The 20,053-nt window shown below is 41.9% G+C and overlaps 1 protein-coding gene across 2 annotated transcripts in view; it reads left to right on the plus strand.

Moving 5' to 3' along the window:
- The window catches only part of lss (lanosterol synthase (2,3-oxidosqualene-lanosterol cyclase)), a 116,120-nt gene extending 97,075 nt beyond the window's left edge, over window positions 1-19,045 (plus strand). For both annotated transcript variants that reach the window (XM_068036212.1, XM_068036213.1), the window contains exons 20-22: window positions 7,581-7,751; window positions 11,229-11,307; window positions 14,589-19,045. In XM_068036212.1, the coding sequence (XP_067892313.1) occupies window positions 7,581-7,751; window positions 11,229-11,307; window positions 14,589-14,726 (388 nt within the window). In that variant the 3' untranslated portion in view covers window positions 14,727-19,045. The remainder of the gene's footprint in view (window positions 1-7,580; window positions 7,752-11,228; window positions 11,308-14,588) is intronic.
- Window positions 19,046-20,053: the final 1,008 nt, after the last annotated feature.

A 20,053-nucleotide genomic window follows, 5' to 3' on the forward strand; every position in this document is an offset into this window, starting at 1 on the left:
AAACCATCAAAGGATGACTTTAAAAAAAGAGAAATTAGAATATGAAAGTAAACTAACAAGAAATATAAAAGCAGACAGTAAGAGCTTCTACAAGTATATAAAAAGGAAGAGAGTAACTAAAGTAAACATTGGTCCCTTAAAGGATGAGACTGGAGAATTAATAATGGGAAACAAAGAAATTAGAAAAATTACGGCACAGAAGGAGGCCATTCAACCAGTCATGTCTGTGCCAGCCGAAAAAACTAGCCAGCACCTGGTCCATAGCCTTGCTGGTTACAGCACTTCAGATGCATGTCCAGGTACCTTTTTAAAAGAATTGAGAGTTTCTGCCTCCACCACCGTTCCTGGCAGTGAATTCCAGACACCACCACCTTATGGGTGAAAACTTTTTTTCCTCATGTCCCCTCTAATCCTTCTACCAGTCACCTTAAATCTGTGCCCCCTGGTAATTGACCACTCCGCTATGGGAAACAGGTACTTCCTGTCTACTCTATCTAGGCTCCTCATAATTTTCTACACCTCTATTAAGTCACCCCTCAGCCTCCTCTGATGGAAGGAAAACAACCCTAGCCTATCCAATCTTTCCTCATAGCTGCAACTTTCAAGTTCTGGCAACGTTCTTGTAAATCTCCTCTGTACTCTCTCCAGAGCAATGATGTCCTTTCTGTAATGTGGTGACCAGAACTGTACGCAATACTCCAACTGTGGCCTAACCAGCGTTTTATACAGTTCCAGCATTACATCCCTGCTTTTGTATTCTATTACCTTGGCCAATAAAGGAAAGAATTCCATATGCCGCCTTCACCACTCTATCTACCTGTCCTGCCACCTTCAGGGACCTGTGGACATGCACTTCAAGGTCTCTCACTTCTTCTACCCCTCTCAATATCCTCCCGTTTATTGTGTATTCCCTCTCTTTATTTGCCCTCCCCAAATGCATTACCTCACACTTCTCTAGATTGAATTCCATTTGCCACTTTTCCGCCCACTCAACCAAACCATTGATATCTTTCTGGAGTCTACAGCTATCCTCTTCGCTATCAACCACACGGCCAATTTTTGTGTCATCAGCAAATTTTCCAATGATGCCTCCCACATTTAAGTCCAAATCATTAATATATGCCACAAACAGCAAAGGACCCAAAACTGAGCCCTGTGGAACGCCACTGGAAACAGCTTTGCATTCACAAAAACATCTGTCAGCTGCTATCCTTTGTTTCCTGTCACTGAGCCAATTCTGCATCCAACCTGCCACATTCCCCTGTATCCCATGGGCTTTCATTTTACTGACCAGTCGGCCATGCGGGACCTTGTCGAATGCCTTACTAAAATCCATGTAGACCACATCCACTGCACTACCCTCATCAATCCTTCTTGTTACTTCCTCAAAAAACTCAATTAAGTTAGTAAGACACGACCTTCCTTAACAAATCCATGCTGACTATCCCTGATTAATCTGTGCCTTTCTAAGTGGCAGTGTGTCCTGTCCCTCAGAATAGATTTTAACAATTTACCCACCACCAAGGTCAGACTGACCGGCCTATAATTATTTGGCCTATCCCTCGCACTATTTTTAAATTGTATCTTCATGGAAGAAGATACAAAAAAAATCCAAAGAATAGTAGAAAATCAAGGGGCAAAGGGGAGGGAGGAACTTCATATAATCGCTATCACTAGAGAAAAAGTACTCGGCAAATTAACAGGACTAAAGACTGACAAGTCCTGTGGACCTGGTGGTCTGCATCCTAAGGTCTTTTATATATAAAAAAAAAAGTGGCTGCAAAGATGGTGGATTTGCTGGTTGTGATCTTCAAAAATTCGGTAGATGCAGGAAAGGTCCCAGCGGATTGGAAAGCTGCAAATTTAACACCTCTGTTCAAGAAAGGAGGGAGACTGAAAGCGATAAACTATAGTTCAGTTAGCCTAACATCTGTCATTAGGGAAATGCTGGAATCCATTATTAAGAAAGTAGTAGCAGGACATTTATAAAATCATAACGCAATCGGGCAGCGTCAGTGCGGTTTTGTGAAAGAAAAATAGTGTTTGACTTATTGGAGTTCTTTGAGGATGTAACAAGCAGGGTGGATAATGGGGAACCAGTAAATGTAATGTATTTGGATTTCCAAAAGTCATTCGATAAGGTGCCACATAAAAGGTTACTGCACAAGATAGGAGCTCATGGAGTTGGGGGTAATATATTTGCATGGATACAGGATTGGCTAACTAACAGGAAACCGAGTTGGGATAAATGGGGCATTTTCAGGTTGGCAAACTGTAACTAGTGGACTGCCACAGGATCAGTGTTGGGCCCTTAACTATTTACAATCTATATCAATGACTTGGGTGAAGGGACTGAGTATATTGTAGCCAAATTTGCAAACAATACAAAGATAGGTAGGAAAGCAAGTTGTGAAGAGTACACAGAGTCTGCAAAGAGATATAGATAGGTTAGGTGAATGGAGAAGGCAGATAGAGTATAATGTGGGAGAATGTGAGGTTGTCCACTTTGGTGGGAAGAATAGAAAAGCATCATATTTAAACGGAGAGACACTGTAGAATGCTGCAGTACAGAGCGATCTGGATGCCGCATACATGAATCACAAGACGTTAGCATGCAGGTACAGCAAGTAATTAGGAAAGCAAATGGAATGTTGGCCTTTATTGCAAGGAAGATGGAGTATAAAAGTAGGCAAGTCTTGCTACAACTGTACAGGGCGCTGGTGAGACTGCACCAATAGTACTGTGTGCAGTTTTGGTCTCCTTATTTAAGGAGGGACATACTTGTATCGGAGGCAGTCCAGAGAAGGTTCACTAGAATGATTCGTGGGATGAAGGGGGTTGTCTTATAAGGAAAGGTTGAGCAGGTTGGGCCTATACTCATTGGAGTTTAGAAGAACGAGAGGTGATCTGATTGAAACATAATAAGATTCTGAGGGGGCTTGACAAGGTAGATGCTGAGAGGATGTTTCCCCTCGTGGGGGAATCTCGAACCAGGGGGCAGAGTTTCAAAATAAGAAGTCTCCAATTTAAGACTGAGATGAGGAGGAATTTCTTCTCTGAGGGTTAATAATCTTTGGAATCTCGCCCCCCCCAGAGAACAGTGGAGGCTGGGTCATTGAATATATACAAGGCTGAGCTAGGTAGATTTTTGATCTACAAGGGAGTCGAGGGTTATGGGGGAGCAGGCAGCAAAGTGGAGTTAAGGCCACAATCAGATCAGCAATGATATTATTGAATGGCGGAGCAGGCTCAAGGTGCCGGATGGCCTATTCCTTCTCCAATTTCTTATGTTCGTGTTGGGGCTCATGGGATTGGAGTAATATATTAAAATTAATTGAGAAGTGGTTAACAGAAAACGGAGTAGGAATAAATGGGTTTTTTTTGAGTTGACAGTCTTTAGCTTTTTGGGGTACCACAAGGATCAGTGCTCGGGCCTCACTCAGCTATTTACAGTGTATGTCAATGACTTAGATGAATGGGCCAAATGTAATGTATCCAGATTTGCTGACGATACGAAGTTTGGTGGGAAAGTAAACTGTGAAGAGGACACAATGCGGCTGCTGAGGAACATAGAGTGGTTAAGTGAGTGTGCACGAAAATGGCAGATGGAATACAATGTAGAGAAGTGTGATCATCTACTTTGGTAGGAAAAATAGAAAAGCAGAATATTGTCTAAACTTCTTTTATTCCTTCATGGGATGTGGGTGTCGCTGGCTAGGCCAGCCTTTATTGCCCATCACTAATTGCCCTTGAGAAGGTCTTGGGGTGAGCTGCCTTCATGAACCACTGCAGTCCTTGGAGAGAGACTGGAAAATGTTGGTTTTCAGAGGCATTTTGCACATTAATCAGAAAAAGTTAACATTAAAGTACAGCAAGCAATTGGGAAAACAACTGATATTTTAGCCTTTGTTATGAAGGAATTCTGAAAGGGCTTGATAGGGTAGAAACTGAGAGATTGTTCCCACTGGTCAGGGAATCTAGAACATGGGGACACAGTCTCAGGATAAGGTGTCAATCGTTCAGGGCTGAGATAAGGAGAAATGACTTCACTCAAAGGGTTGTGAATCTTTGGAATTCCATACCCAGAGGGTTGTGGATGCTCCATCATTGAATACATTTAAGGCTGGATAGATAGATTTTTGGTCTCACAGGGAACCGAGGGATGTGGGGAGCGGGCAGGAAAGTGGAATTGAAGCCTAAGATCAGGCATGATCATATTGAATGGTGGAGCAGGCTCGATGGGCCATATCGTCTACTTACACTCCTATTTTTTGTTTTCTTGTGGAGTAGAAGTCTTAGTGCAGTTATATAAAGCCTTGGTGAGACCACAGCTGGCATACTGTGTACAGTTTTGGTCTCCTTACCTAAAGAAAGATGTACTACAGGCCAGTGAGTTCAACACCAGTGATGGGTAAGGTTTTAGAGAGCATAATCAGGGAAAATATCAACGAACACTTGGAAGTCAGAGTTAAATAAAGATGGCCAGCACGGATTTTTAAAAGGCAGATCATGCTTGACAAATCTAATTGAATTTTTTGAAGAAGTAAAGGAGAAGGTTGATGAGGAGAATGCGGTGGAAGTTGTTTATATGAATTTTTAAAAAAGCATTTGATACGTCACCACATAAAAGACTGATAAGCAAAATTGAGGCTCATGAAACAGGAGAGTCACTGTCTAATTGTATTAAAATATTGGCTTAAGAACAGAAAACAGTGAGTTGTAGTAAATAGTTGCTTTTCAGACTGGAGACAGTGCTGTTCCTCAAAGGTCAGGGCTGGGACCACATGCTTTTTTTCCTATAAATAAATTACTCTGATCTTGGAATACAGAGTAGAATCTCAAAATTTGCTGACAGCACCAAACTTGGAGATGAGGAAAACAGTGAGGATGATATGAACCGCCTACAACAAGACATAGATAGGCTAGCAGAATGGGCAGAGAGGTGGCAGATGGAATTTAATACTGAGAAGTGTGAGCTGATGCATTTTGGCAGAAGGAATAGGGAGAGGCAATATATACTTAATGGCACAGTTCTAAAGAGTGTGCAGGAACAGAGAGATCTGAGGGTGCATGTGCAGCGGTCTTTGAAGGTGGCAGGACATATTGAGAGAGAGTAAAGCATATGAGATCTTATAATTAGAGGCATTGAGTACAAAAGCAGGGAAGTTATGCTGAACATTTATAAAGTTCTGGTCGTCACACTTTAGGAAGGATGTGAGGGTCCTTGAGAGGGTACAGAGGAGATTTACCAGAATGGTTCCAGGGATGGAGGATTTTAGTTCCAAAGTTAGGCTGGAGAAGCTGGGTTTGTTCTCCTTAGAACAAAGATTGAGGGGAGATTTAATAAAAGTGTACAAGATTATGACAGGCTTAGATAAGTTAGACATGGAAAAACTGTTCTCATTAACTAATGGTACAAGGACTAGGGAACGCAGATTGAAAGTTTTGGACAAAAGATGTAGGGGGAATATAAGGAAACACTTTTACACAGCGGGTGGTAATGATGGAACCCGCTGCCCACAAGGATGATGGCAGCGGAGACGATCAATGACTTCAAGATGAAGTTGGATGGCTAGCTGAGAAAAAATAGACTTGCAGGGCGAAGGGGATGGAGCTGGGGAATGGGACTGGCAGCATAGCTCCGTGGAGAGCTGGCATGGACTCAATGGGCCAAATGGCAGCCTTCTGTGCCGTAAGTGACTCTGACTCTACCCTTGTAGGGAGTACAACAACACTCGGCTGATCCCTGGGATGAGGGAATTGTCCTGTGAGGAGGGATTGAGCAGACGAGGCCTATATTCCCTGGAGTTTAGAACAATGAAAGGTGATCTCATTGAAAACATCTAAAATTCTTAAGGGGCTTGACAGGGTGGATGCTGGAAGTATGTTTCCCCTGGCTGGGGAGTCTAGAACTACGGGTCACAGTCAAGGGTTGTGAATCTTTGGAATTCTCTACCTCAGTCATCGAGTATATTCAAGACAGCGATCGATTAGAATTTTGGATATTAAGGAAATCAAAGGATATGGGGATAGTGCAGGGAGGTGGAATTGATATAACAGTTTATCCGTGATCTTATTGAATGGCGGAGCAGGCTCGAGGGGCCAAATGGCCTACACTTGTGTTCTTATAAAGCTGCAACCTTGCAATTTCTTTGTATCTTTTTAAAAAATGCATATAAACTATACACTCCAAATGATGAATCTTGTAAGTAGGATGAATTTGAGATGCAGTGAGAGTGACTGCCCTTGACACCTAGGCAACATTTGATCAAGTGCGGCATCAAGGATCTCTAGCAAAACTGGAGTCAATGGGAATCAGAGGGAAAACTCTGCACTGGTTGGAGCCTTACCTAGCACAAAGGAAGATGGTTGTGGTTGTTCAAAAGCAATCATCTCAGTCCCAGGACATCACCTCAGGGTTGTGACCTAGGCCCAACCATTGCTTCATCAATGACCTTCCCTCCATCACAAGGTCAGAAGTGGGAATGTGCAATTATCAGCAAACAATGTTCAATACCACTCACGATTCCTCAGATACTGAAGCAGTCCATGTCCACTTGCGTCAAGACCTGGACAACATTCAGGCTTGGGCTGATAAGTGACAAGTAACGTTCACACCACAGAAGTACCAGGCAATGACCAACTCAAAGAAGAGAGAATCAAACCATCTCCTCTTGACATTCAACAGCATTACGATCACTGAATCGCCCACTATCAACATCCTGGGGGTTACCATTGACCAGAAACTGAACTGGACCAGATATATAAATCCTGTGGTAACAAGGGCAGGTCAGAGGCTGGAAATACTGTGGCAAGTAACTCACCATCTGACTCCCCTCTCCCCATCCACAGGCAAAAGTCCATAGTGTGATGGAATACTCTCCACTTGCCTGGATGGTGCAGCTCCAACAACACTAGAAGCTCAGCACCATCCAGGACAAAGTATGGGTGGCGCAGTGCTTAGCACCGCAGCCTCACAGCTCCAGCGACCCGGGTTCGATTCTGGGTACTGCCTGTGCGGAGTTTGCAAGTTCTCCCTGTGACCGCGTGGGTTTCCGCCGGGTGCTCCGGTTTCCTCCCACAGCCAAAAACTTGCCATACTCTCCCGCTCCCAACTGCTCGCCTGTCCCTCCCGCCACACTCTCCCATTCCCAGCTGCAATATCTCTAACACTGGTATAACAGTGGGTTCCACTTGACGTAGTTTATATTTTCCTCAGATAAACTTCCCACGGCAGTAGGCCATTTAGCTCCACAAGCCTGCTCCGCCATTCAATGAGATCATGGCTGATCTGTGATCTAACTTCATATAGCTGCCATATGTGTGTCTGGCTCCTGGTTACACTGATGATGGCGAAGAAGGCATATTGTGATGAGCAGCAATTGAGATTATGTAGTAGCTCCCTAACGTGGATATTTCTGGCAAAAGTAACTTTATTGGACTTGCATGCTGTTATTAGTTATGTCTGGAATTTTAACATGTCAATTTATATTGTCAGAAATCCTATCCTGTATGATTTTTTTTCCCCCCCTTCTGGCCTTGAACACTATTTGTAAATTTGAGTTTTCTTCCTTACCAAGTGCTGCATGCAGAGCAGTGACCAGAGCCTGTGAGTTCCTGCTGTCCAAACAGATGGAGGATGGAGGCTGGGGTGAAGATTTTGAATCATGCGAGCAAAGGAAATATGTGCAGAGTGCAAAGTCCCAAGTTCACAATACATGTTGGGCAGTATTGGGATTAATGGCTGCCAGGTGAGACAGGAGTCTATTGTGAGATTTATTTGAAAAAAACCTTTGCTTCCGTTTATCACAAACATGCTTAACAATATCCCATTAATAATAGAAATGAACTGGTTATAGTCATTATGACACGGAAGGAGGCCATTCGGTCCATCGAGTCCATGCTGGCTCCCTGTAGTTAGTCCCAATACCCGCACACTATCCCTATAGCCCTGGAAGTTTATTTCGCTCAAGTACCTATCCAATTTTCTTTGGAAATCATTGATCGTCTCTGCTTCCACCACCCTCGTAGGCAGCGAGTTCCAGGTCATTACCACTCGCTGTGTTGAAAGGTTCTTCCTCACATCTGTCCTGTATCTCTCGCCCAAAACCTTGAACCTGTGGGCCCCAGTCCTTGTACCATCAGCTAATGGGAACAGCTTTTTGTCTACTTTATCTAAACTTGTCATCTTAAACATCTCTATCAACTCTCCCCTCAACCCCAGCTTCTCCAGTGTAATCTTGTAGCTAAAATTCCTGGAGCCATTTTGGTAGATCTCCTGTGCACCCTTAAGGATAATCTCATCCTTCCTAAAAGTGTGGTGACCAGAACTGGACACAATACTCTAGTTGTGGCCTTACCAGAGTTTTATAAAAATACAGCACAACTTACCTGCTTCTGTTCTCATCACCTCTATTTTGAAGCCCAGGATCCTATATGCATTGCTAGCTACTCATTATGTCCTGCCACCTTCAAACATCTATGCTCATGAATCCCGGTCCCTCTGTCCCTGCACACTCTTTAGAACTGTGCCATTAAGTCTATATTGCGCCTCTCTATCCATTCTGCCAAAATGCATCACCTCGCACTTCTCTATTAAATTCCACCTGTCACTCGTCTGCCCATTCTGCTAGCCTATCTATCTCCTGTTGCGGTCGATTGACATCATCCTCACTGTCTGCCACACTTCCTAGTTTGGTATCATCAAATTTTGAAATTTTACTCTGTATTCCAATATCCAAGTCATTTCGAAATCAGAAAAGCAATGGGCCTACCACTGACCCTTGGGGAACACTACTGTCGACAAGTCTGAAAAACAACCATTTATCACGACTTGCTGTTTTCTGTCCTTAAGCCAATTTTTTTTAAATATCAAAGCTGACACTGACCCTCCTATTCCATGAGCCTCAATTTTGTTGACCAGCCTTTTATTTGGTACTTTGTCGAGTGTTTTTTTAAAATCCACATAGACAACATCCACCGCATTCCCCTCATCAATCTTCTCTGTTACTTCATCAAAAAATTAATTTAGACAAACACAATCTGCCTTTTACAAATCCTGTGTTGGCTATCCTTAATTAACTCAAACCTCTCCAAGTGCCAGTTGATTTTTTTTTCCCCCCCTGATTATTGTTTCTAAAATGTTACCCACCACTGATGCTAAACTAACTGCCCTCCAGTCGCTAGGACTGTCTTTACAACCTTTCTTGAATAAGGGTGTCACAATTGCCACTCTCCAATCCTCTGGCACCTCTCCTGTATCCAGGGAAGATTGAAAGATTATGGCAAGACCTTCTGTTATCTCCACCCCCACTTTTCTCACCCAGCTGGGATGCAAGCTATTTAGACCAGACAGCTTATCCACTCTAAACATAGCCAGCCTTTCCAGTACAATTTTCACTCCATTCATTACCTCTACCATCTCCATTTCTAACAATATTTTGTCAGAATCCTCTTCCTTAGTAAACACCCAAAGTATTCTAGCCTTGCCTTATGCCTCTAAGCATCTAATCACCACCTTTGTCCCTAATAGGCCCCACCCCACCTCTTACTACCCACTTACTGTTTACACACTTTTATGTTAACTGCCATTCTATTCTCATATTCTCTCCTTGTCGATCTTATTTTCCTCTTCATTTCCCTTCTCAACTTATCGCATTTGGCCTGATTGTCACTTGAAGAATTCACCTGACATGCATCATACACCCCCTTTTTTTTTGTTTCATCATATTCTGTATCTCCCTCGTCAGCCGAGGAGCCCTGGCTTTGGGTCTCCTACCTTTCCCTCCTTTTGGAATGTACCTAGCCTGTACCTGAAACATCTCCTCCTTAAAGATAACCATTACAGATTTTCCTGTCAGTATTTGGTTCGAAGTTCTACTTTAGATTGTTCCTTGCTCTTCTCCATTTCTAATCTAAACCCGACGATACGATGATCACTCTGACCCAAGTGTTCCTCCACAGACACTTGGCGCACCTCATTCTCCAGCACCAGATCCAGCAATGCCTCCTTCCCAGTTGCACCGAGAACATACTGGTCAAGGAAGTTCTCGTGAACACAATCCAGAAATTCTTCCCCCTCCTTATCCTTTACCCTAACATTATCCCAATTGGTATTTGGATAATTAAATATCCCCACAATCACCACTACTTTGAACTTTATAGAACAAGCATCTGTTTTGATCCATCAATCAGAAGTTAGTGCCAGAAATACAACACATTTAAAACCATTCCAGTGATATGTCCGTGATCATTTTGGCCTATGTATCACCAGGTCCCGGGTCAAATCCTGCCCCAGGACTTGAGCACAAAAATCAAGGCTGGAACTCCAGTGTAGTACTAAGGGAGCACTGCACTGTCAGAGGTGCCGTCTTTCGGATGAGACAATAAACCGAGGCCCCATCTGCTTGCTAGGGTGGATGTTAAAGATCCCATGACACTATTTCAAACAAGAGCAGGGGAGTTATCCCCGGTGTCCTGGCCAATATGTATCCCTTAATGAACATCACAAAAACAGGGTATCTGGTCATTATCACATTGCTGTTTGTGGGTGTTTGCTGTGCACCTACTGGCAGCTGCGTTTCCTACATTACAACAGTGACTACACTTCCAAAATAAAAAACAAGTACTTCATTAACTGTAAAGCACTTTGAAACATCCGGTGGTTGTGAAAAACACTAAATAAAAGCACGTCTTTTATTGATGCTTTGTAATGGCAACAGTTTTTAAAGTATTTGCTGGGTGGCAGCATTGCTGAGTAATGGGACTATATTATCTTTGCCCAATGGCCATTAGCCTGGATGAACGCTGTTTTATCATTACTTAAAGCCAAACTTCAAAACGTTCTTGCTAACTTCAGCTGGCCTGCACATATTAAAAGCCAGTATCTTAATATATAATGACATTGTTGTATTCATTATTTGTCTCATTATTCTCTTTGGCTTCAGTAATTTATTATAATTAGTCAGTGCACCAAGTGCTGCTTTGCAGCACGTACAATGATACGGTGACTTCCATGGTACATTGTCAAAACTCTTGAAGTGTAAGAATTGCTGTGCAGACTGTCTTTGGATTATTACAAGTGCCACCTTGCATTGTGCATGATGCATTTTTCTGGCTCAGCTGAGTGAAAACCACATTTCAATTTTGTTTTACCCTCTTTATTTCCCCCGCCCCCCCCCCCCCCCCGGATCTGGTTCTCTGCTCTTTTCCTCTGCAATTATGTGCAGGTACCCTGGCACACGGGCTATAGAGCGAGGGATTAAACTTCTGATGGATAAGCAACTGCCAAATGGGGATTGGCCTCAGGTAAGTGGCCTTTCTCAAGGGACGGGGTTTCTTGAGGTTTTGCATGCATTCAGTTCATCATCTGTGTAAGACAGTTAGCCCTGTGCATCAAAGGATACTGTGTAATTATATTTATGTTTAAACATGCAAAAACCATTTAATGTGCAATGGTTTGATGGCCTGTTTTGTTCTGCGCTTTCTTAGTTTCTGAGGCTCTTGTATTCTTTTATCCTTGTGGAGCATGAGTTAAGCCATTCTTTGTGCGTTCTTTAATTGCATGCTGTAGGGCCTCCATTCAGCAGTAACGAACAATGAAATTGTAACTCCCATTAATTTGCACATACCTCAAGCTGTTTATATATCTGTTCTGATACAAGATTTATCCACTAAACTACAGCATTAAGAGCAGTTCTTTCTCCCAGGCTTGCAAAATTCAAACCGGGAAGACCAGCAAATGAGAAATAAGAGGAAAATAGACGAGTTGCCTAGGCTTTGTCAGCTAAGATGGCTGGGACTTTCAGGCTGGACGTGGCTCAGTTGGGATTTCCTTGCTGTGTTGGGACCAAAGTCTCCTACTGCAACTGAGGTGCCTCATGGGCTGCCTCTAGGGTTTTCAAGATTTTCGTAAGGGAAAATGTTAACATTGCAGTAAAGCAGGATTTGGTAGCTTCCAAATGACTGTTGTCTTAAAGTAAGCAATGGCCACTAGCCATAGGCAAGCTATTGGTCACAGCTACCAATATTAGAATTATGGGAAAGATGCATTTAGTAGATTTTCTAATAAATTTGCAGTGTCTGTTAGGAACTGGAGTTGGCAATTCAGCCCCTCAAGCCTCTTCCACCGTACTGTTGGATTGTTTTTTTTTCCTGGTTGATCTCCATCTGAACTAACTTGCTTCTTTAACACTTGGCCTTCTTCCCTAACCAAAATCTAAAAATCTCAGTTTTGAAATTTTCAATTGACCCCCAGCTTCGACAGCATTTTTGGGGGAAGAGTTCCAGATTTCCACTACCCTTTGCAGTGGTCTAGCTCTAATTTTAAGGTTATGTCCTATTGTTCTGGACTCTCCCGCCAGAAGGAATAGTTTCTTTCTATCTTCCCCTGCCCCCCATCAAATCCTTTCACCATCTTAAGCACCTCAATTAGATCATCCCTTAATCTTCTATGTTTCAGGAAATGTAAGCCTAGTTTTTGCAACCTGTCTTCTTAATTTAACCTTGTTAGCCTTAGTATTGTGGTGAATCTGTGCTGCATCCCCTCCAGTATATCCTCCTTGAGGTGTGGTGCCCAGAACTGAATAGCCCAGATAGCTCTGTAAAGCTGTACCATAATTTCCGTCCTTTGTATTCCAGCCCAGTTGAAGTAAAGGCCGACATTCTATTAGCCGTTTAATTTTTTGTACCTGCCCACTAGCTTTTAGTGATTTCTGTGCTTGATCCTCTAAATGTCTCTGCTCATCCACAGTTGCCAGCTTCTCAACATTTACAAAATACTCTGATCTATCTTTCTTGGGCTCAGGCTGAATGATTTCACACTTTATTGAACTCCACCTGCCACAGTTTTGTCCAATCGCTCAATGACCCTTTGTAGCTTTCTGCTCCCATCAGCGCTATTTACTGTGCCCCCTAACCGTCATATCAGAAAACTTAGATATACGGCTCTGTATTCCTTCATCCAAGTCATTTATACATAGTGCAAAGCTGTGGCCCCAGTACAGATCCTGGAGACACCATTAGTCACATCCTGTCAATTGGAGTACATGTCCATTATTCCTACCCTCTGTCTCATACCTTCTAACTAATTCCCTACCCACGGCAATGGATTATCCCAATCCCATGTGCCCTCATTTTTGTTAATCTTATGTCGAACCTTGCTGGAAGTCCATATAAATAACATCCATAGGCACTCCCTTATTTACTGCATTAGTTACCTCTTCATAAAATTCAGCTAGATTCATTAGACTTTTACAAATCCATGCTGGCTCTCTGATAAGTTCATGTTTGTCCAAATGCTCAGTCACTTTGTCCCTAAAAATGGATTCTAATAACTTATCCACAACTGATGTTGGACTAATAGGCTTATAATTTCCTAGTTTATCACCCTTAACATTCTTAAATAGGGGAGTGTTATTGGGGAATTTTCTAAGGAGACAACTCCTGAATAGAGTGTGTTTTGGAAGATCATGACTAATGTATCAACAATTTCCTCACTTACTATTAATACCCTTGGGTTGAAGCCAACAGGTCCTGGCGATTTGTCTATCTTTAACAACATTAGTTTCTCCATCAACGTAATTTTATATATATTGAATCAAGTTAGTTCCTCCCCTTGATGTATCTCTACTTTGCCTCCTATCTCTGGTACATTTTTCCTCATCATCTACTGTGAAGACCAATACAAAGTAGTTATTTAGTATGTCTGCCATTTCCTGATTTTCCTTGCCTGTCATTAAGGGGTTCAAATTACTCTTGGTCACCGTGTTAATATATTTGTTAAAACCTATCCTGTTGTTCTTGCTATCCCTTACCAGTTTCTTTTTCTCTTATTCCTTTTTTGCAGCTTTTACCACTTTCTTTGTATCCCTTTGCTGTGCTTTATGTTTCTCCCAGTCTGCGGCATCTCTACTGTTCTTTGCCTTTGAATGAGCCCTTTTAGTTTTAGAATATCTCCTTCCTTCCCTTGTTGACCAAGGTTGTTTAATTACAGGTGAAGCTCTTGCCCTTTACAGTTATGTACCGTTCTTGTATTCCATCAATTCATTTTTTGAACACCTCCCACTGTTCATTCATAGTTTTATCCATTAATAGTTTTGTCTAGTCTAATGTGGTCAACTCCTGCCTCATCCCTCCAAAGTCAGCCTTACTCAAATTTAAAATCTTGTTTCGTGACTCACCCTTCTCCCTCTCAAATATAATAATGAATTCTGTTGCATTATGGTCACTGTTAACTAGGTGTTCGCTTACAGTTAGATTGATTAATTCAAGCTCATTGCTCATAACTAAATATAAAATGGCCTGTTCTCTCGTTGGTTTAATAACGTGTTGTTCCAGAAAACTGTCCTGAATACACTGCAGCTTTTGGGATTTAATCTGTTCTGCTCCTCCCAGTCTATTATTAAATGTTTCTATAATAACTACTATATTTTTGAAACAAGCCTCTCTGATCTCTATGTTGATGTATCCCACTACTTTATCACTGCTGTCTGGAGGTTAATGAACAATTTTTTCTTGTGGTTTATGTTTCTGTCCTGGGGACTTAGCATTTGACTCTTCTGTTTTTATTTTCCTCACTTTCCCCACAGGAGAACATTGCGGGCGTATTCAATAAAACCTGTGCGATCAGCTATACCTCCTACAGAATCGTCTTCCCCATATGGACTCTGGGGCGATTCACAAGCCTTTATCCTAGCAGTGCACAGACTATCAAGCTCAAACTCTGACGAAACAAACTGATGAATGTGTTCATATATTCCAGTAGGCCACCCTTGCTGGTAGAATACTTAAAACAATAAGATAGTTGTCAGATTAACTTTTTATAATGTAGGGAATGGTCAGGTGTGTACATGTTCCCAATTGGGTTAATGATCAGTGTGTGCCTGTCTGATAATTCTAGTTGTGTAAGAATATAACAAGTTTTAGGAACACGAAAAAACCATTGGGCTCTAGAAGCCAGTCCCTTTCTGAGAGATCAATTCCATTTGCCTTTCCACCATATATCTCTCCAGAGATGCATGCAGCTGTCTCTTACACTGATTTATATTGTCCACATTAACTTAATTGTCCTTTTGGGTGAAAAAATTCAGGCAACACCTACGTATCACTAAGGCAGCTCATATACATCCTTTGACTTATCCCCAATCTGTTTAATATGTTCAAGCCCTATTCCTTTTTCATTCCCCCTCTTGACAAAAAGACAATAGCAGTTCTGGAGGAAGAGAGGCTCCCCATGTAAGAGGACAATAAAGATATGGGTTGGAATGAAATGTAAAAACAGAAAATGCTGGAAATACTCAGGTCTGGCTGCATCTGTGGAGAGAGAAGGATCATTCATGTTTCCGGTCAAGGAACCTTTACACAGATATTTATATTTAATCATGAATTTGCAAGAATATAACCTTGGAAGTGGGGATCTGAGCAAGCTGTATGCTGCATGTTGATACAGCATAATACTTTACTGTTTGCCTGGGAATTCAGTCCTCCAACCTCTAAGCTCCATAAATGGAACTATCAGCCACTGCAATTGATTCTCTCCTTTTAAAAGAAACCTTTTTTTAAAATTTATTTACTTAGGTGATGCCAAGAGAGCATGTGCTTGGTTAACGTTTCACAGGACTGTACAGGCAGGACGAGAACACTGATGTATTGCAATAAGCAATTATGTTTGATGTTTAACAACTTATCCAAGTGCTACTGCATTAGTGTGAAACTAGGCAACAGATGGGTTAAGGTCAGTGCACTAGCATTAAAACTGGAATCACTTAGCAATACTTGGTTTGAGGCATTTAATCCTGAGAAAAGTTTGCACTTACCTAAGATGCACATTCAAGTGGACCAACCTGTTCGCCACATCCCGACCCAGATACTTCATGCAATGATAGATCACAGCTACCACCTCTCTTTCTATTTGAGATTCTGCTCCATTCTCTTTTGCAGGAAGATGCTCCTTAAACAATTAACTAAACAAGCAGGACCAGAACTCAAAACTCCAACATTTACCTACCCACATTAGGCAGCCCCAGGCCTACTGAAGAATTGTAAAGTAGTGTTAAAGAGCTGGCCGGTTGCTGAAGAGTTTTTCTTTGTGCTCCAAAGTGTTGTACAATGAGAGGACCTTTCTTATGATGTACATGTAAGTGTTTACTCCACAGTGGAGGGAGGCGATAGAAAAATCACACCCGAGCTCAATCCTGTCTTCGCTGATACATTTGTGGAGTTTGCAGCTGGGGAGATCACTGGGTAATCAGCATTTGTCCTGGCTGACACAATAGCCTCTAAAATAAGGGTGAGACAGGCCAATCAACCCCTCTCCATTAACTGAAGACTTGTGGCAAAGAGTGTCATTGGGCAGTATTATTTGGTTTTCCATAACATCATCGGCCAGCTCTGTGGAATCTTCCCTCTCAAATGTATGATAGTGAGAAGATCTGCCAACTGTTATAGTCCCTTTGGAGCTAAATTGATTACACAAAAGGCATTGAGTTTATTGATTTCCCTGTATGATTAGCAACATCAAAAAATGTCCATCAATGATGACTCTTTCTTTCTTTATTGCTTCTGCCAATGTGCAACTTGCTGCACATGAACCCTGTGAAATATGATAGATTCACTTCCAGTAATTGGATCAAACTTCCAAAAAGTTCAATATCTTTTCATTCTAATATCTTGGCACAAGCTTTATATTGATCTCTTGAAGATACATTTCCTGTACGTCTTGCCTCTGTTTACCCTTCATTCACAAGAGGGAGGGGTTAATAGTTATTTGTGACCGAGGACGCCTTGATTCTCCAAACCCCTTGCTGCTGCTGCCATTACTATCCTATATCGAGAAGACCTCGACCCAAAGGCGCATTCAGAAATAACGCCAGCTGCTCCCAGAGTTTCTATTTCATGGCAATCACTTTTGTATGGGTTGGTTTAGTGTGCAGTGGTAATTCTGTTGGCCTTCAAGGAAATCTCCAGTTAAGGTTTAGAGTAGACTTTAGGTATCTTGACAGTTGCGCATGTCCATTATTCCGACACACTGCTGTAATGTGATATTGGCTCTTTTATAGCTGTAAATACTGCTGGAAGCAATTCTTCCAAGTTCATGAAAATCTATGTAATTAGTGTTTCTGTGTGTTGCCCATTTCAGGCAGGCATAGCAGAGGGAAGGGGAAATATAATCTGATGGTGACCCATTGCATGGGGAAGAGTTGTGCTGAAGGGGATCTCTACTTGGGACTTGAACCTGGTTTTGAACAAACTTAATGAGAGAACAATGGAACCATGGTTTTCTGAGCTTATTTCTACATGTTTTGGGTCTGCCTGAGACAGTCTGGGTTTAGGTTTTCAGCTGCTAACTAGAATAAATTCCTGGATTTAAGGTGGCATTTTGGGAGCTTCGAAAGACCCTCAAAAATTGCCAGATGTGATTTTTGCTTGGGCCTGCTTGTATTCTAATTATTGCCGCTTCTCTTGTGATATGGCAAGATATGTACGAGGACAGGAAACCTGTCTGTGTTGGTTTCAGTACTCCTGTTGAAGATTCATATGGTATCTAATTGCACATCAACAAGATTTTGGACCATAGATTCCTTCCCCAGTGTCAGGGTGGCGATGGCTTTTCCAAGTTGCTTCTTCCAAGATGCACAAGTCATGGCAACATGCAAAAGTCAGGCACAGGGTTGGTAAAGAATGTAATTAACTGATAGAACAACACAGGATGCATCAGTTGGACTCCCTAGTGATTTTAACTGAATGTTTCATGTGACCAGATCTGAATCAAATTATGTTGTTACATATAGCAAGCAAATTTACAGAATTATCAAATTTTTCTTTGTTCTTGAGGAGTTTCATTGAATCAATAATAAAAATCAATGTGCCATACAGTCCTTAGTAGTAGGCTGCTTTAACTGTCCCTGGTCAGTTAAGGCTGATTGCCATGGTTCTCTTTTCCGGATCCAGCCGGTGGAAAGGTGACCGCATTCCTCAATTAGAGTCACCAGTTGGCCTATTTGTAAAAGTGGCTTTGCACCCTGCCCCCACCCAGGTGCGGGTTGGCTTTATGAGCTTGGGATGAGTAAACTGGTCCTTAGTTGTATCAGTTTCAAATAGACAGTGAGCTGTGATATTCTACGAATTGATCCATTTGGCTTTAATAAACATCTTCAGTGCCTGCAGCTTATGTTTTTATAATCTCTGCAAATTGGCTTTCTTCAAGCGCCATGGTTAAACCTAGCACATTTCTGAACCCTTCCCATGAAGGAAGAGAATGATCAAAACCCATGAAGCGTGACAAGCTTGTTATTTGGCTTCTCACCAGGTACTTTTCCTTATGCCAAACAGCACAAGTAAGCTTCTGCTTCCTATTAACTGAAATGTAATCTTGTATGTACAAAATATTTGATCTAATATGCCTAAGGTGAACAACGCACTGTTGCTGAGTTCATGACATCAAACATAGCTTGTGCTCCCCGATCTCTCTGGCTGATAGTTAACGAACATTGTGACAAACTGTACAGTTGGACTGCAAACTACAAATCAGATTTGTTGCTCCTTTAATGTTAATCAAACACTTATTTCTCGGTGGCAGCATTAAACACAGGTGGGATGTAAAGTAAAAATCCTTTTTGTTGACCCTTCCATTGCTCCTAGTAAGTAAATATTGCCATCACTCTTGTATCACTTAGATCCACCTTATCCTATTCGCTGATGTCTGCAGAATACTTGTGCATTCTTACTTGACTCATTAACCCATAATCGCCATCATACAAAGCTTTGGGGCCTTGCATCAGTCATCACTTATGAGTGCTTCATTAGAGAGTTCAGTGCAAGTCCCAGAGGTAGATGGTGACAGCTGATAAATCTTCTCCGATTCAGTGGAAGAACTGGAACTGAGAAAATGGAAATTACAATGAATCTGATTTACTAATTTGCATAATATGTATGACTAATCTAGTGATAGTGATATATTTGTGCACTGTACTGGAATGGAATATGTATTTGTGTTGATCATATTCTTAGAATTACAATGTGCGAATAAATGTTATATTACACAATAGTTGTTTGTTGTGGGCCAATTTGTGTACAAGGAGGGGACTGAACTATTTGGTGCCCCGAAGGGAAGCTGAAATTCCCAAGAATCAAAACCTGGCCAATGTCGAACCACTGGCAGTTTAAAAGGATGTCTGGGCGACTCCAGTAAAGTGCTGTTTAAAGTTGTTTGAGAGCTGAAGATAAATTATATCCATCTACTCGATGGAGTTGGGAGACGTACCAACTGCCTTTGCATAATTTCAGTAGTGCTTACTGCATTCAAGAAACCTACTGAAGTATTGTCCAATACTTGGTACAGTTTGACCCTGCAAACATATCACTTACGTTACATAATTGAAAGTACATGTGAATTGCTGCTTCACCTGGAAGGAGTGTTTGAGGTCTCTGATGGTGAGGAGATAAAAGGGCAAGTGTACTTCTTTCAATTTAATATACTATATTTTCTGCTCACCGTGCAGTCTGCTCTATATCGGGAGATCAAATGCAGATTGAGTGACTGTTTTGCAGAACGCCTCTGTTCAGTCTGCAAGCGTAATCCTGAGCTGCTAGTTGCCTGCCATTTTAATTGCCCACCGTGCTCTCGTGCTGATCTCTCTGTCCTCGGCCTACTGCAGTGTTCCAGTGAAGCTCAATGTAAGCTTAAGAAACAGTACCTCATCTTTCAATTAGATGCTTTACAGCCTTCTGGACGCAACACTGAGTTCAGTTTAAGAACATATTCTCTGCCCCCATTTTGTTTCCTTTGCTTTGCATGTTTCAGTCTTGCTCGGTTTTGCTTTTGAACAGCAGCTGTTCATCATTCTGCCGTCCGCACCTCTAGATGCATCTTTTATTTCTTGTCCCATTACAACTCCCTTTGGCCCTGTACCACCAACTCTTGTCATTTAATCTCTCCTGTCTTCCACTGTATCACAGACGTTCCCTTGTGTTTTTTCCACCCTCTTAAAAAGTTCTAATTTTTCCCAGATCTGATGAGGCCATCAACCTGAAATTCTGTTTCTCCCTCTCCACA

This window comes from Heterodontus francisci, chromosome 7 (assembly GCF_036365525.1).
Source record: "Heterodontus francisci isolate sHetFra1 chromosome 7, sHetFra1.hap1, whole genome shotgun sequence".
Classification (NCBI taxonomy): Eukaryota; Metazoa; Chordata; class Chondrichthyes; order Heterodontiformes; family Heterodontidae; genus Heterodontus; species Heterodontus francisci.